Source organism: Rhinopithecus roxellana, chromosome 21 (genome assembly GCF_007565055.1).
Source record: "Rhinopithecus roxellana isolate Shanxi Qingling chromosome 21, ASM756505v1, whole genome shotgun sequence".
Taxonomy (NCBI): Eukaryota; Metazoa; Chordata; class Mammalia; order Primates; family Cercopithecidae; genus Rhinopithecus; species Rhinopithecus roxellana.
Window position 1 is genome coordinate 55,921,762 of NC_044569.1, and position 19,197 is coordinate 55,940,958.

Genomic DNA, 19,197 nt, shown 5'->3' on the forward strand with positions numbered 1-19,197 from the left:
TAATAGGGATAATAATAATGTTAAGCACTTTCATAGCACGAACTATGCACTAGGCACTGTTCTAAGCACTTTACATCGATCGACTTGTTGGATGCTCACAACATCCCCTACAAGGTAGTATCATCACCACCCCATTTTTACAAGTAAAGAAGTTTAAAACTTGGCGAGATTAAGTAACTTGCTCTTCATCACAGAGTTGGAAAGTGGCGGAACCTGGATTCAAGCTCAGGAAATGGGATTGCAGAATAGCTCTTACTGTTTGTTACATAGGAAATTTCTAGGCCCTTACAGGGGCACCTCCTGACTCCTCAGGCTTTTCAGCATCATCATGACATGACATATGATGCCTGTTATGACCAGCCACTCAAAGACCCCCAAATCAGCTCTCCTTACCCTACAGGCTGATGACACACTAATCCCCACAGTTCATCTTCCACCTCCAGCATGCTGGCCTCATCTGCATCAGGTTTACTCCCCACCCATGCCTTAGCCTACGCTCTTACCGAAAGTGCCTTTCCCTCATCCTTGAAGCTTCAGCATGAGCCTTTCCCCACTTCTTTCAACACTGATCTCTACGTCCTTAGAACTCCCCAAACACCTAGGATAAGTAACACACAAGCCTGCACGAGCTTGCTGTCCAATTTTTCCTTCTCATTCAGTCTTGTTTCCCCAGCTGGATGAGATGAGAAGTCTTACTAGGGTAGGAGCCATGTCTCTTCCACTCTGAACTCCCATCATGCTGCAGACAGCACAGCCTCTGTAAAGATAGCAATGTACATCATCAGAAGGCAATGGGTCACCTGATGGATTATTCTGCTTCACCAGGCCTATGCTGTGACCCCACCACTTCCAGACAGCCAGCCTAGAATGGCATCACTCCTAACCTCAGCCACAAAAGCAAAACCAGTCATAGCTATTTTTCCTCTTTAGGCATTTTTAAATTTCATTATTGTTGTACCGGAAGGAGGTGTCCAAATCATTTGACCATTTCCTCAGATCATGTCCAGGTTATATGTTGTCTATCTTCCTGTTCCCTTAAAGTGACTGAAAGCTTTGGGGTTGTTATTTTTTAGGGATGCCAAGTCCCCACTTAAAAGTGGACCAGACAGCAGTGCATAGTAAGAACGAAGGCTCAGTGCCCACCATGATGACCAGGAAGAAGCCAGCCGCAGTTGACAGTGTTGCAATTCCACCAGCCCCAGTGTTATCTCTCCTTGCTGCATCCGCAGCAACATCGGACGCAGGTGAGCACTTTTCAGATGCTTTGGGTTCACCCCAAGCAAGACGAATGTGGAGAAAGCCCACTGAGAATGGCCTGTTGAATACAGGTAAGAGTACTCTGTTTTGCCATCGTCCCGTAGACTCTGAACATGGGAGCTGTTTCAGCACTGGCTCTTTGAAGTGGGAGGAGATCTGAGAAAAGAAGATCTCCTGGGAATGTGGAGGGTGGGTACTCTGGAACACTCTTCACTTTATTCTAACATGGGTCCACTGAGTAGCAACTAAATGCTAACATTATTAATCACTCTTTGTCAAGCCTTAGGAATTACTAATCTCTATATCAAGGGCCTTATATATGTCTTGTGGCTCATAAAATAAACACTTGTATCATCATTTTCAGAAGAGGAAGCTAAGAGTAAAGAAGCCTGCCCCAAGAACCTGTGGACAGTCAGGATTCCAAAGCCCATGCTCTCAACCAGGGCATTTCACTGTCCCTTGTTCATCAGGGTTGAAGACAGTAATCACTGATACATTGATGCATCGATACCTCCTACCCATGAATTGATGAATTTCTCAGTAGTTCCCAGAGTCCTCGCCAACAGTGGATAAAATATAAACTCCTTATTTAGATATCTCAAGTTCTCCACAGCCTGGTCCTTTCCACCTCTGTTCCCCACAGTGCCTCCCACCAGCCCCTGTGCCTACCTCCACTGTGTCAAGCTCATCCCTGCCTCCAGGAAGAGAGGCCTTGGGTTTGACTTAACACCTGAACTTGGAGACAGCCTTACTCAATTTCTAATCGCATCCTACAAGTCCTTAAAACACAGCTAGTCACAGCTCCTCCAGGATACCCAGAATCTCTACCATGCAGTTCCCATCATTTCACAGACTGCAACTTCTCCCATGTAACAAAATTGCACATACCTCAGAGGCAGAGTCAACTATTTAGATTCTTGCTATCTCCCTGACATGCAGCATGACAATGTTACATACATATTTCTTGAATTAACATATTAATGTAAATGTGCAAGCACATTGCAGTATTTAGAAAGGCCTATTATGATTAGAAACCCAAGAAGAGACGCATTCTTAATATTTAGTCCAAATTCATTTTTCCATTTAGCAGTTTGCTTTGAGTAAAGAACTCAACTTGTCTATATAACTACCTCCTTCATGGAAATCACTGGTAATTAGAAAATGAGCCCAACTGAAATAACAGAAAGAAACACTTGGAATGACACTTCCCCAGTTGAATTCAGCAAAATACTAGTAGGTGTTTTGTGATAAAGGATGTTTTCATGGAAAAGTAGGTGTAGGAAAAGCTGCTGCCTTACCCCTGGTTCTTTCTTGCAGGGCTTTTCAGGGCCTTGCATTGACCAATGTGCATTGTGAGGTTGCAGAATCATATTTGAACACACAACCCTTTTTTCTGGGACTATCTCTTAACATCTCTTGGAACTGGTGTTCTCTCCGGCCATTTGAAAACTCTTGCTCTGAAGGAATGGAGTCATCTCTCAAATAAGATCATGAGCCTTTACTTGGTGTGAAACAAAAAATTTTTGGTGGAATTGCCAGGTAAATGATGACAGTGAGGAGTACAAGAAGAAGACAAAGGAGGGAAAGTCACAGAGAAATGCAGAGGAAGTTACCCCTGAGATTTGATGGATTAGTAGCACCTTGGAGGGAGGGTGTCCAAACAAAGGGAGCAAGTTGGGCAGAGTCTTGGAAGTGGGAACTGGTGCTATGGCTGACTTCAAGGAAGACATCATTTGGCTTAAGCAAAAGATTTGGGCTATGCTGGGCACCCACCCAGATCAGTGGTTATTCAACCTTGTTGATTAAGCACTGGAGACCTCCCTTTATGGATTGAGAAATTAGCCTTTGTGTTTCCACCTTTGCCTGCCATGCACAGATATTCCTCCGAGGCAAAAGACAGGTGGTCCCCTATTTTCCTCCCCTGCACTCTTTCCCTTCATTGTGAGAGAACTTATTCTTGGGATCACATGCTTATATGGGCCTGCCTCCTCTAGTGCATCCAGTAAATAATTTACAAATATGCTAAATGGGCAGTAGAAACAGGTGGGTATTACACTTTTATACTTGACTCCCTGGTAATCAGAGCTGAGCCCAGACGCCCCTGTTGCAGGATGCAAGAACGGGCTGTTTATTTTTGGCAGTACTTAAACGAGACCCTCATGAGAATTTCACAGATTTGGTCCATTTCCGGGTCTCTGGCTGCTGAGCTGGACTTTTGAGGGGAAATAGGCCAGATATCTACCCCAGGTGCTGGAAGACAGACCTTCCTGAGATTTCACTCCCCACAGATAAAAAGCTTCCCACAAACCTGGGAGAGCTAGAAACACACAGGCTGGGCTTGTGGCCAATGCTCTGTTTTACACGTGAAGAAACTGAGGCCTCTTGAGATTCAGAGATTTGCCTGAGGTCATACAGTTGGATTGGAACCCAAATTTCCTGATTTACTGCCCGATTTCCAGTGGATTCCCACTTCTGTCATAGTCCCAACATGAGCAAAGGCAGATTTTTGTTTCCGTAAATAGGGACTTCTACTTCTTTTGGAGAACAGTGAATGAAGCTCGTAATTTGATGAGGTAGATAGAGAGCTTTAGCCAAAGCCAAGCACATAGTAGGTAGTTAATAGTTTCTGGATTTGATCTTATTTAATTAGGTGCTTGAAATATATAGTAACATATATAGTACAGTAATATATATTTCTCACGAAACAACTCACTTGATTTTTGTTTTCTTTCGAGTGCCTTTCTTCATCTTTCACTATAAACAAGGTAGAATTACTTCTGGCTTTAGGCAGGGATCAGCTTATTTTTTAATAGGTTATCATTTCTAAAGAATGCTTTTGGAAACACAGACAATTGCAGGGAGAAAAGAAAAGGAAAGAAGAGTTAAACTAGGTGGCTTATAAAACAATTTTAAGAAATCATGTATAGACATAATAAGGTACTGAAGTAATTCAATTAATTAGAAATTTTATTTAGAAATAATGGATGTAGGCCAGGCATGGTGGCTCACGCCTGTAATCCCAGCACTTTGAGAGGCTGAGGTGGGTGGATCACCTGAGGTCAGGAGTTCAAGACCAGCCTGGCCAACATGGCAAAGCCTCTACTAAAAATACAAAAATTAACCAGGTGTGGTGGCATCCCCCTGTAATCCCAGCTACTCGGGAGTCTTCCGCAGCAGAATTGCTTGAACCCAGGAGGTGGAGGCTGCAGTGAGCTGAGATCGCGCCACTGCATTCCAGCCTGGGTGACAAAGCGAAACTCCATCTCAAAAAAATAAAATAAAAAATTAAAAAAGAATGGATGCAAAAATACCTAGTACAGTTCCTGACACATGTTACATGCTCAGTAAATAATCACTGAGTGAAACAAATGATCGAGAGGCAGTAGCTATGTGCTTTTACAGCATTAAATATGATGAGAGACAGCTGAGAAAAACATAATCGTGAAACTGCCTTTTTTTTGTTTTTGTTTTTGTTTTTTTTTAAGATGGAGTCTTGCTCTGTCACCCAGGCTGGAGTGCAATGGCGCAATCTTGGCTCACTGCAACCTCCACCTCCCAGGTTCAAACGATTCTCCTGCCTCAGCCTCCTGAGTGGCTGGGATTACAGGCACATGCCACCATGCCCGACTAATTTTTGTATTTTTAGTAGAGGCAGGGTTTCACTGTGTTGGCCAGGCTGGTCTCGAACTTCTGACCTCAGGTGATCCGCCCGCCTCTGCCTCCCAAAGTGCTGGTATTACAGGCATAATAACAACTAAATGGAAAACATTTGACAGGCACTTTGTAGGCTGCTGGAAAATACTCGCCAAATAATTTATCAGTCTTTAGTAAGAACAGTACTGTTTTCAAATAGGTGATCTTTGGTAAAAGTATAACAAAGGAACATTCCCACCTTATTTTATAAACAATACAGTATGGGAGAAATGAATATGGGTCGAGGGTTTACAAATACGTGTTTTCTAGCTTTTATGCCTATATGCATGTGCTATATGGGTCCCCCAGGTGTTTTGTTTCAGGCAATTTTTTTACTTTCTCAGAGTCTCAGAGGCATACTGATTATGACATTATTGATTTGTAAAAGGGGGCCATCGAGGAGATGCAGGAGGGAGTGGCGAGCTGGGAACATGTCAGTTGGTGAGCTACCGGGAGGGAGGATGGCAGTGGCTGCCGGAGGTGCTCAAACAGATCAGCCTTGGTGATCAAACTGCTCAATAGCTATTGATCAGCTGCAGTTCCCTGGTGCAGCCATGGAGGTCTGATTCAAGGGAGCACTGCATCATTATTGTGAGTAATTAGGGCTAATGCAGTAAAAGCACCACTAAAGTTTGCTCAAAGTGAGGCATAACTTGAAACAACTTCTATTACACTAGCCCAATAATGATTTAATAATCATATCAGATAATCCATACCTGAATAAGCCAGGCTGATTTTTCTGATTTTCTAGATGTTGAACTAACTTCTCAGGGAGATCATGTAATGTATAGAGAATTTGTGATTTCATTTCAGAAACATATTTTCTCCCCTTATATTTAAGATGAGTCTATATGAATAAGTAGATTCCAAATGATGGTAAGAACTCAGTAAAACATCAAGGCAACAAAATCTGAATGGTTTTGCACTTGAAAGACTAGACTAGCAATAATAGGAAAACAAGTATATCCTTTCTCTCTCTCTCTCTCTCTCTCTCTCTCTCTCTCTCTCTCTCTCTCTCTCACACACACACACACACACACACACACACACACACAATATTCTCTCATCTTCAGTCCAAGGAGGAAAAAAAAAAAAGCAAACATGTATCAGCCATGCTATCAGATCTCAACTGCTCGAGGTGTAGCTTAGTTCAAGATAACAAGGAAGTAGAGTGAGCACAGCTCTTAGCTTCTATCAGTTTTGTATCAAGGCTAATCCATTATTATTTCAAACTATATTATCTACCATGTTTAAAACTACCAGAGCCAATGAATAAGTAAAAATATTTAAATTTCATAAGTCTGTTAAATTTTTAGGCATTTTGTTTCTCATGGCAGGGACTAATATTAGGGAAATCATTTTGTTAATAGCCAAACTATCAGTCCAATCAGAACTAACTGATACCTGTAGTCAAGATGCAAAACCTTAATCTTGAAAAATTAATTATCTTTACAAATAATAGTGGGAATTCTTAATACTAATGAAATCAGAATGAAATTCAGGATACTAGTAGCTAGAACAAAATGATTGTGAAAATTACTTTCAGCTCCCAAATTCTAGGATACCTGAGTTTTCTCTTAGCCACCTGCCATCTATGGAAAGGGGCCCAGAATAATGAGGTAATATCCAGCTACAAAAAAAGAGCAATGAATAGGAATTTAAGAATGATGCAATTATTTATTTTACTTCTTTCTTTGTTATGTGGAGTCATGATCTGAAGCCCCTAACCAAAATAACAGGTCAAGTCAGCCAAAATCTTATCTTTAGAAGAACAAAAATAGAAGAAATAAAGGTGCAATTTAATAGGATTTGGAACATCCAGGGACCATAAATATTTACACTGAAGAAGTCTCCAAATTGTAAAATATATTCCTATGTGCCCAGTCTAATCACTTAAAATATTCAGTAGAAAACCTCCCAAAGAAGATCCAGAGCAAACAAAGCTTAAATTTAAAGTAATTGTTCAAGTTGACTGAAAAGTGCTACCTGTGGGCTCACACCGAAGCATCACAAAATGAGCCAGTTTGCCCTGAAAGCTGTGCTGAATATGACAGGCCCATGAAAGGCACCCCCACCTGCAGCTCTGGGCCACCAAGGGACAAGGGACTCGGCAGGGTTGGAAGCTTCTGTGTTTCCCCATCACACACCAAAAGCCTTCTGAAAAGCCTCCCAAACCTGTTGTCATTTTCACTGTTAAAGGAGACATAAGCTCTTTTCTGATTTAATCTGAACCTCCTAGAGCAGCTGAGCCCTTCCTATGGCCAAGGGAAGCCCGGGGAAGCACCAAATCTTCCAGAATCTGGCCCTGCCTTCTGCCCCAGCCTCATCTCCTTAGAAATCTCAACCAAATTTCAACTCCTTTGGGATTTCCACTGCCACGGTATTATTTTCCAAAAACTAACAAGTGATTTCAAAGGCTCATTCAACTCTTGAATGCAGAAGACAGCATGGTGGTAAAGCCAGCCCAAAGGAGAATTAGAGAACGGGGCATTATGAGAATGCAGGCACTGAAGAAAGCGTGTAGAGCAAGTTGTTCAGTTAGCGTCGTAACAGGCAATAAAATCACAACCTCATAGTTTATCTCTTCTACCAAAGAAAAATCATTCGCTTCTTTGGTAGGCAAAAGTTAACATAAAAGCTGGTTAACATAAAAGCTAGTTAACATAAAAGCTGGCAGATTGGCCAGGTATGGTGGCTTATACCTGTGATCCCAGCACTTTGGGAGGCCAAGGCGAGTGGATCCCCTGAGGTCAGGAGTCCAAAACCAGCCGGACCAACATGGTGAAACCCCATCTCTACTAAAAAAATAAAATAAAATAATAATAATAATAATAATAATAATAACAATACAGGCTGGGCGCGGTGGCTCATGCCTATAATCCCAGCACTTGGGAGGCTGAGGCGGGTGGATCACGAGGTCAGGAGTTCGAGACCAGCCTGGCCAACGTGGTGAAACCCCATCTCTATTAAAAATACAAAAATTAGCCAGGCATGGTGGTGGGCACCTATAATCCCAGCTACTCAGGAGGCTGAGGCAGGAGAATCACTTGAACCTGCTGGACCTGGGAGGCAGAGGTTGCAGTGAGCCAAAATCACGCCACTGCCCTCCAGCCTGGGCAATAGAGCGAGATCCATCCTCCCTGCCAAAAAGAAGCTGGCAGGTTCTGAGCCTTTAATCAGTAGTGGACAGCAAGCCTAACAGGGGCACATGTTCCTGTACTGTTAATAATCCTTGGGGAGACCCAAAAGGACTTGTCTCCTTCCATTTGCCTTGTTTCTAAGTTTTGGCTCATTTTTTCTACATACCACACATGGGCCATGAAATGCTCTGGTTGAATGCATGTGTTCTGACTTTGTATTGCCTGTGTTGAAATCTCACTGCTCCACTCACCAGCTGGGTGATCTCAAGACTTCAGTGGTCACATCCCATAAAATGGGGAAAAGAACATCACCTAGAGTCAAGGATTATGGTGAGGAATCATGGAGATAATCCTCGGGAAATGTTTAGCAAAGTAGCTGATACATAGTAAGAGTTCAACAAGTGGGTGCAGTTTTTGCTGCTGCTATTGTTGATGTTGTTGTCTGTTTTCTTCCCTGGAATGTTTTTATTTTTGTCCCACTTGCCCACCTGTCATGCCCTTTGAATGGCTAATTCATGATGCTTCTTCAAGCCTCAGCATAGGTGCCTTCAGCTCTAACAAGCCTTCCCTGACACTCATACTGAGAACCACGCCAAGGTCAAGTTGAATGCCACATTCTCTGTGCCTCACTGGCTCCCTATAAGCTCATTGATCATAGATTCCTACATTTAATACAGTGTCCATGCTCCACCGGTGTCCCACAGTGGACCAGAGGATGGCATAGTCCCTGTGGCCAGATCTTATTCAACTTTACCTAGCACTGAGGTGGGCAAACAATAGGTAATCACTAAATATTGGTCAAAGTGTACTGAACAACTGTTTCCTGCACAAAAGTATTTCATTCATGAAAAGATACATTCTAGAGTGTAATATTCATTAGAGTTAAGGGGCAGTGATTTTCCTTCAGTTTCTATATCAGATCCAGAAGCAGCAAACCACCCTAAGAAAGTTCACCAGATGGAGCAACCTGAAGCAACTTGGGAGCCCTCCAGCCTCCTTTGTTCATTAATAGCAGCCCAGCCCTTGGTTAGTCTCCCAGCGTATTGAGAATGATTATTCTTGAGTTAAAGATTCAGCCTGCCGGGCGCGGTGGCTCAAGCCTGTAATCCCAGCACTTTGGGAGGTCGAGATGGGCGGATCACGAAGTCAGGAGATCGAGACCATCCTGGCTAACACGGTGAAACCCCGTCTCTACTAAAAAATACAAAAAACTAGCCGGGCGAGGTGGCAGGCACCTGTAGTCCCAGCTACTCAGGAGGCTGAGGCAGGAGAATGGCGTAAACCCAGGAGGCGGAGCTTGCAGTGAGCTGAGATCCGGCCACTGCATTCCAGCCTGGGCGACAGAGCAAGACTCCGTCTCCAAAAAAAAAAAACAGATTCAGCCTATATGGCATTGTACTTGCACTACAAAAGCGTGTATTTATTCAGAGAAGGAGGAATACGCACACATATGTGTCTTCCTTCACTCAGAAGTTCTGTGAGAGTTTCAGGATAAGCCACTCAATGGAAAACAGGAGAGTGCATCAGCCTATGCAGTACTTTAATTATTTTGTATGTGTTAGTCTTGCATTGTGGCCAGAGTATTGGTTTCACTAGGACAGCAACCATTTCCTATTTAGGTTTTGTCTCACTCAGTAAGTACTGGGCATCTCAATTCCCAGAACCTTGGAATGTACGGAATGAAAATAAGAGAAGCAAAAGCCAGGAGCCTTGCTGTTAAGCAACTTATAATCTTATTTGAATGTCAGGAACCTTGCACGATGCTGGGTGCATAGTAGATACTCAATAGACATGTCTGGACTTCACTTAGCTAATTATTTTCTCTCTAGAGCTGAGATTTTAGGAAATTCAGAGGTTTAATGACAGGTTTGAAAGTGCTGTGTCTTGAGAAGTTTAACTCAATTTATCTTCTCTGAATGCTTCATACAGATTATGCTCCCAACCACCTCATGCCACAGTCACACCCTCTTAAAAATAGAGTAATGATAATAACACATTTTATCTTCTTCCCAGTGATAGTATCATTCACACCTCCATTGAAGCCCAGTGGGAGGTTTGGCTGTGAGGCATCAGATGCCTGGGGAGTCAGGTACGATTATTGTAATGACCTCACACTCGGAAAAGAAAACCTCCCATACGTGAAGCGATTTCTATTAAGATACTCATTTTATATCAAATATTCAAGCTCCTCTTTATAAATGGGAGAGAATGAAAGGAGACTCTTATAGGGGCAGAGTTTATGTAGCAAAGAACGAAAGGGCACAAATATTTTATGATCAGTTTGAAGATGAAAGTGCGGCGCCTGCCTTGTTCACTGGCACTTTCCATTTCCAGAAGCCTAATTAGATTGTGGGGGTCATGATGGTGAGATAATTTAGTGGCAACTGAAAGCAACTGTGTTAATGAGAAGGGGGCACTGTGCGTTGGGGTTCCTGTAATTAATGGAGAGTTTTTGAAAAACTTCTGGGTTCCAATAAAGTTGGCATAGTGAGCCCAACTGCAGGAGTAGGGAGTGGCAGGGCAAAATCTTTCCTGCTCATTGCTGCAGAAATGGCCTCAGGCAATGCAGAACTATGTAATGACTGTCATTAAGAATGATCTTGAGTGATCCAGGCAGGCTGTAGTCAGTCTAAGACAGCAGAGAGACAGAGAAGAGGCATGGAGAGAAAGGAGGCAGGAAGAGAGAATAGACTAAGGATTGTGAGACAGGTGTGACAAAGACAGAGAGAGAGAAAGAGAGAGAGGGAGAGAGAGATCACTCACCTGTCTGCTCTCTCCATTCTCTCCCTGGGAGACACTGGAGTCATCCCAACATATCCTCCCAAGGACTGTCCTCCTGCTGCTTCAAATAGAACAGACTAGACAAACCTGGATTACAGTAAACTAGAAGGGACCTTTGCCAAACACTTCATGTTGCAGATGAGAAAATTGAGGCCAGAAGGGTTACAAATATTGCCTGACTGGGAACTAGGAAACCTGGACTCTTTCTGGCCACCACATTGAGGCAGAGTGAAACTGGATTTGAAATTCAAGGGTCAGGGTTATTGCAGAGTCCTCATTACAGTACTGCCATACTTTTTAATCCATTCCCTTAGGTAAGTCACAAAGTCTCACTGAGATTTCTGAGTTCTAGTTTTCTCATCAATGAAATGAGAAAAATAATTTCTGCCTTCTAGGCAGTAGCAAGAAAGAAATGAAATATCAGATGAAAACACCAATCACATATTCAAAACTTAACATGTAAGTGTTTTATGAAACCCTCTCATGTCAGAATTGAAGTTATCTCATGTCAGGATTTAATCATGTGAAGTCACAATTTAGCCGTGTGATGACTTAGATCATAATATCCATTAACTATCCTTTAGAAACTGATATGTATCATCACTCCCCCTTCCAAATATTCTTATCTCAGGACACAGTCCAAGCCCCCTAATCTTGAAGGCATTAGTGACTATATTAATCTCATCTTACTCAAACATCTGTAAGACTTTGTTAACAATTGTCAACCTTTTTTTTAAGAGCCTGCCACACTGCACTCAATTCTATGAATGATATATACAAATAGAAGATTAGCCCCTGCCCCAGAGGAGCTTTAACACTACATGGGAAGGCCTGCCTCCAAAACATGAGATGACCAAATAGTATTTTTAAATGAATAGATCGAATAACAATCTGAGATACTAACAGAACTATTATTCAGCAGTTGATTTCAACTGAATGGTACTAAGAGATTTCTCTTTTGGGAAGAGAAGAGTTAAGATGGACTTCTAAAGATAAACTGAATTAGGTAAGCAGACAGAAGCTAGGAGATAGGAATATAGCATTTATATGGAAATAATGGCAGATGAGTCTGGAAGGGAAATTTGAGATCAGAAGATGGAGTACCCAAAAGTCTAGAATAAGACAGTGTCACTATTCTGACCGGCAATGATAGCAAAATGACAGCCATGGCCCAGCTGCTGTCTATACTTGTGTTTTGGTTGGCCTACAGAAGGTTGCAAATTTTAAAAAATTAATTAGCCATTTATGAACATCAGAAGATTTACATAATAATCAAGCTTTCTGGCTTTATGAAACTGTCATCTTTGGGCTCAGATTTTTAACTGGCAGCAATTGATTAGAATAGGATAAATTTTCTCCATTAACTATGCCATAGTCTCTTGTGTTTACCATGCCCTGCCTCCCACCTTTCTTCATAACCCTGACCAGCTTCTCTCAGTATCTTGAATGTCTGGCTCCCTACAAGGAGCCACTGAAGGCATTGAACTGGAGCAGGGTCAAAACAATGTGCAGGAACGGTTAATCTAGCAGCAATGATGTGTCATCTGCAGTAATATCTTCTGTTGTTTAATTATGGAATTTAGAGGGTTGGAAAAGGCCTTCGAGATGGTGAAATTCAGAGAAATTTGGCACTCCAGTACAGACAAGAGCATAAAATTAATGAGGAAACTCAGGTTTTATCAGTCTTTTTCTAGCTCCCTGTCTTCTTTGCTTTCTTAAGGAAATATAGCATGAAACTAGCTTTGAAATGAGACAGCCATTGCTTGAATTATTGCATTCACAACTTCTGAGATGTGTGCCCTTAGGAAAAAAATACTTGGTTTTCATCTCTGTACTGTAAAGAAACTAAGGGATACTAATCAAGGTCCTCAAGTGGTTGTTATCACAGTTAAATGAGGAAATATGTGAAATACTGCAACATACACTGTAGGTTTTCCAGAAATGTTAGTTCCTTCCCCTTCACCTTCATTTGAGGGCAAGAGCAATGCATTCTACTTGCCTTGTATGGTGTAAGGTATGACACAAAGCATAGATGTTACAAAAATAGTCCCCGAGTGTATGAATGGTTGAAAGCTACCTCCTCACCCCCACAACTAGGAAAGAGCTAAAAGTCCTTTTCCTCCTCTTTCCCCTATCCAGGACAGCTAAAGTTTAAGATCTGTTGTTTTAATGTCCATTGGAACTAACTCTGTTAGTTTATTTTATGGAATCAGCTTTTGAAAGGGACATAAGGAAAGACTTCACTTCTACCTCTCTTGGAGTGTCTGACCTATTGAAGAATACTCTTCCCCAGGAATTATGTTTTCCTTGATACCTCTTTAAACTAAAAGAGACCAGATAGTCTTCATGAGACAATCAGGAAATGTAAGTTAGTGCTACCAATGGATAGTTTCACAAGACAGCGAGAAGGAACTGAGCAAAGGAATTGAAACTTTTCAATGGTCCCAGCAATGTGTGTGAAAACTCTGTGTGGCCGTGATCCAGGGCTAGCCAGCATCAGAAAAGTGACAGGACACAGAACAAAAGAGAATGTGCCTAATATTACCTATAAATTCAGCAGGGATCCTTATCAGCCTCCAAGCAGTCTTCCCAGAGTGCCTGGGGTTAGTTTTGTTACTCAAAAATTCTCCTCCAGGGGATCTTCTTGTTCTCCAATGCCTGAAGATATTTTGAAAGGACATTTTTTATTTTGAAATCTAGTTTTGTTAGTGCCTACATAGTCACAATCCTGGTCTTTGTCTTATACAAGTTGCCAGAGTTAAGTGATTTGGGCTTTACATATGGAAAGTTCATTTTGTTGTGTAATTAATGGGAAGCAGACTTTGGGAAGCTGATGATCCAGGCCCTTATTTATATGAGAGCATATGTCTGTGTTTTGTTTATGACTCACTCTCCTACTCCACGCATTGTAACTTGGATTTGTTTACACTAACTTTTCCTAGAATCCAAGCCACATGGTGTATGAGCCAATAATTTATGGTCTCTAAAAGGGAAAGATGATGAATGAGCTTTTTCTTCTTAAATTGTCAAATCTTAAATTGAGGAGGGAGTGTTTGCCGTCTTGAGTCTGTTCAAGCTTACACTTGAAAAAAAGAAAAAAGTTAAAGCAATTTTTTTTTTTTTCAAAAAACTCCTGGTATAGCACTCAGAATGTGAATGTATATATATTTGCCAAGAGAGCATATGACCCTTCTCCTATAATAAACCATTATGATTCTGATTCACATGCTTGGCAATGAAAAGACCATTCATGGTGGAGGCTATACATGTGCTGGGACAAGGGAATATCTGGGAAACCTCTGTCTCTGTACCTTTAGTTTAATTTGGCTATGAATCTAAAACTGCTCTAAAAAAGTCTATTTAAAGACAACAAAAAAGACCATTCCTTCCCCCGCTTCTCTCTCTCCCTCTAATGTATAATATGTACATGTGTTCCTTTTCCAGGGGACTCATCATTTCAGTCAATCTTCATGTTCTTAAACATCCTTAATGTCCTTAAGTGTTCAAGCTGGTCTTCTTAGTGACTCTTAATAAATTCCAAACTTGCTTTAGTCCATGTTTTTGTCATTGAAACTCCACTTCTCTTATGGAATGAAGTTTAGATATTGGTTTGTATTTCACAGTACTTTTGGTTCTGAGAGACTTTTCAGTTAATGGTGCTCTGAACAGAGTAGGGAACAGCTGAAATATGTGAGGACCTAATTTAATTGACAGTGATTTGAATCTCCAAAAACATCCTTTCATGCCTCAAACACAGACTTTACAAAATAGATGGTAAGTGCTGTTCAAGTCAGGTCACACAGATTGATTTCAATTCAAGTAAGTCAGCTAGACTCTGTGCTGCTCACTAGGGGGAAGGCACAACATTCCACGCCCCTTATAGTGCCTGGCACAAACTGGGCCTGAATCAATGTTTATTCCAAGCATGAATAAAAATGGCTAAGACAAGGTCCTTGTCCCTTAGGAAAAATACAATTTAAGAAGAGTGTTAATATAGATTAATCCCATAATCATAATAGAGGACAGACTAAGTGAAGTGCCATCAGAGAGATACAGGCAATATAGAGAGGAGCAAACAGATGAATGCTGAAATGAGAGTCCATGGATGGCTTTTAGGAAGAGGACTTAATTGGACTTTTAAAGAATGGGTGGAGTATACAAAGACATGAAGTGTTCATAAAAAGCTTTAAGACTGAATTATAAACTGAATTCCAGTGGAAATTAGTGTGCACTGGAACAATGCCTGGTATTGCTTTGTTTTGTATCTTTTATTTTTTTCTCACTAGGGCAGAAGAGTTGCCTCTGGATAAAATAAAAATGCAAGACTTTTTTCCCTGTTGAACATCAGATGTAATATCCTCTCTGACACTTACAGAAATAATAGAGTTGGGCACACACACCTGTAGGCTATGCAAAGTTATTGTTTCTGTGGTTCATCCATCTTCCACTAACCAGACAGACATGAGAAAGTCGAAAGCAATCGGTGTAAATTGCTTATTGTTTTTAGGGAGAATACAAAGATAGTTAATTTGTAAATTGACATCTTTTTCTTTAGAAACTTCAATAAAGAAAAAATGATAGCATGGCTTTCAGTTACTTGAATCCAGCCCAGAGGTAGTTAAAAGAACAGGCATTAACTTTTAGGGTATTCGAGCCCTCTGAATATTCCTAAAAATCTGATAACTCTTTGAGAAAACAAAATTAAGTTCCAAATTTTCACAACAGACTAGACTATTAATTCACAAAGTTAATAAAATTAAACTTTGCAGATTTAAATAGAAGGCCTGCATTTAAGCTTAACACCCAATTCCACATAGCAGTGGCCAGTGTTGATAGCTGCTTATACGAAAGTGTTTAAGGGAGTTAATTGAGCCTCCATTTAACATGAGCCAACAGTAGGATGCTGTTGGGGAAAAAAATGCAGTTTTTTAAAAATGTAGCTTCTATTAATATAAGCATGGTGCCTTGATCACAGAAATTAATCAAACCCATTTTTCTGTACTAATCACTTCGTATCTAAAAAATCAGTTCAATTCTGGGCACTAAAATTTCAGATCAACTTTAGCAGATGACATAATCTCCAGAGAGTGATCAAAATGAAAAATTTGCTTTGATCTAGAATTCATCTGATAGGAAACACAGATGAAGGATTTGAGGATGTCTTACCTTGGGCACAAAAAACTTGGAGGTATAAGACTTTTATAGAATTATATTTATTGAGAAGCAAGGGTCGGTCGTTTCAAGAAATGGAGAGATTTGTCTGCAGACACAGAACTGAGGGGTCATGAGCTAAGATCAGAACCTCATTCTTCTAATGTCCTGGTCAATATGTTTTCCATCAGATTGCTAAGTATGCTAGCTAATACGTAAACAAATGCAGTTACTATTAAGACTAGGAAAAAAACAAAACAGAGATACTTACCGCTATATGTAATTCTTGAAGTTCTAGCATGGTCAACAGGACTTATTTTGTCTGAGCCCGTGTTCATGTTTGTTATATGTTTCTTTGTTCTTCCCTGTATTTTTTTTTTCAAAGTTTTAAAGAGACAAAGAAAATGTCTCACAATCAGGTAAGAACATGCATGCACAATAGTTGGGGTATTATATAAGAGATGGTATTTATGGTTAAGGATAAAGTGATACCACATTTGAGAGGAAAGAAAAAAGAAATATAAAGAGCCCTTTGAGAGGGTGCAACCACCCCCGCTGTGTGACCAACTGGCATGCTGTGAGACTCAACAGATGTAGCTTCAAACTTTTTGGCGTTAACTACATTTCTATCCAGCCTTCCATGTTGTCTCATCAGTGTGTTGGGACTTGATCCACATTACAACAAACAAAAGCCAAAGTTGAATGAAACAGAGGAGGGCTAAATGCCCTCGTATTTCTCGGTTTACCAGTGTTGCCATTCCCAATTCACTCCTTACCAAAATCCTAGGAAGCTACTATTTTTCTTTTCTTTTTTTTTTTTTTTTTTTTTTTTTTTTGAGATGGAGTCTCACTCTGTTGCCCAGGCTAGAGTGCATTGGCGCAATCTTGGCTCACTGCACCCTCCACCTCCTGGGTTCAAACAATTTATCTGCCTCAGCCTCCCGAGTAGCTGGGATTGCAGGTGTGCACCACCACACCCGGCTACTTTTTGTATTTTTAGTAGAGAAGAGGTTTCACCATGTTGGCCAGACTGGTCTCAAACTCCTGACCTCATAATCCACCGCCTCAGCCTCCCCAAGTGCTGGGATTACAGGCGTGAGCCATCGCTCCCGGCTGACTATTTACAAGTAACTTATAAATAAATAGCACCTCCAGAAAATCCCCCAAACTTAAAAGATTCCTCTGTTCATCCATGGTGAGCAACCCCTTGTGATGAATATTCATGATGCACCTTACAGGGAGCTATAATCTCATCTTTTGCTGGTTCTCTTATCTCTGAGGTCTCTCTTTTGCCCAGTTTTTTCAGGACTGCCAAAATCCGGCTTTCCCTCCTTAGAAGTCCCTTGAGCAACCTAGTAATGTTTTTACTCAGCTTGGATTCTCTCTGGAATGAGTCACCACTGTCATTATCTGTCCAAAGTCCCAGGTGGTTTGTCTAACCCATGGGCCCATGAAATAACTGGCATTATTTCCTCGTGGTCAGAGAAGTCAAGGACTCTGAAAGCCTACAGACCAGGACCTGTGAATTGCCTAATCAAATAAAGGATGTCAGCATTAAATCCCATTCGAGGAGCTCTCCATGGATAGGGCACCCCTCACTGCCATGGAATGGCATGCAACTCAATTAAAGGTGTTCTGGGGAATATAAAGATAAATGCTTTCCAGGATTTGGGCTCTGGGAGTTTACAGTCTGAAGCAGTCTAGCAGGAAATACTAATCAAACATCTACTATGACACAGGAACTATGTTCTTTGTTTTGAAGCGTATGAAAAAGGACAACACATGCTGTCTTCAAGAAGCTTTAGTTAAGATCTTTGAGGATTAAATACTAAGTGAGTGAATAAACTCTTGAGGAGTTTTTTAAAACAGAAAGGACAACTTTAAAGCAGTGGGCTCCACATTATTGATCATGCAGTGATATTAGTAACATAATTTTGAATAGTCACACCATTTAAATACATACTAAAAATACATGCCCTCTTTTTCTTAAATACAAACTTTAACAGGATAAGATAAACTTGAAATATATTCTTAAAATAATTTTAAATTTCATTTTACCTATTATTAACAAAACAAAAATATTTTTGTTGCTATCAAAATGTTATACTGATTTAAGTGTTTTTAATAGTGTTTTAAGGAGGGCCGAGCAATTGAGTTTGTACACTTGTTTTCAAAAATCTTGGGTTTTTTTTTTAGGCACTTGTGATAAGTAATTTAAAGTTCTCGTTCTGAATTCAGTTTGTTTCAATACTTGTTGTTAACAGATGTTGTAGGATAAAGAATATTTCACATATACATAGATTCAAAACAATAAAGTAGATTGTTGACTGTGCTTAAATCAGTACTGTTTTTTTCCAATCTCATCTATCAGTTAAACAAGTTTTTTGTTGAAACTTGGCAAACCATCCTTTTTATTAACAATTAGATGGTCCATATTTTTTAGTCCAGCTCTTCATTTGAAAGTCAGTTCTGTTTACAAGGTATTCAAATTTGCAGATTAAAGGGATTTATAGGTTATATTGTTTTCAGCAACAAAATTGCCAAATGGTGGAAACATTTGCAATAAATTTCCAAAACTGCTCTTTCCATAGCATGAGTTTCTTTACAAACGTGGTTACTCTGTGACCCAGTTTACTGTAAAGGGACATTAAGTATTTTGTTGTTTATCATCTGCAGGGTAACATTACTGACAGCCTAGAAGAGTTAAGAAAATTTGGAACCCTTGTCTTTTTGTACAAGAAAATGGCCAAATTCATCTTTGAAAGTGGCAACTCATGTATACAGTTTGGTGTGAAATAACCAACAGAACTCTGTGTGGTATATAAAATATTGTATGGGTCTTCTTCATCTCATTGCAAAGTATTTTGAAATTTTTTTCTGTTGAAAAGTCTTGCTTTTCTAAAATTACCACGTGGGCTGGCCTGCTACAAATTTAAAATATAGGACACTGACAGCACCCTGAAAGCAACTAACCAGTGAGATCTGTCAACCTCTTGAATGCACATGGCCTCCCCTTCTCCCAGGAATCTCATGCCCAAGTGTGACAGGTGACCTGTCATCTGATGGGCAGCGCAAGTAAGGGCATGGCTGGAGTTCCGTTTATTAAGCATTAGGATTATTTAGGTAAAATATAAATAATGTAAATACAAATTATTAATGTGTTCTTTCTGCAGCC

General features: G+C 40.5%; 1 protein-coding gene across 1 annotated transcript in view; it reads left to right on the top strand.

Annotated features, from left to right (window-relative positions):
- SETBP1 (SET binding protein 1) overlaps positions 1-19,197 on the top strand; it is a 362,514-nt gene that overhangs the window by 335,038 nt on the left and 8,279 nt on the right. Inside the window, 1 exon segment of the mRNA XM_030926012.1 lies at positions 1,074-1,244. Within this exon segment, the coding sequence (XP_030781872.1) occupies positions 1,074-1,244 (171 nt within the window).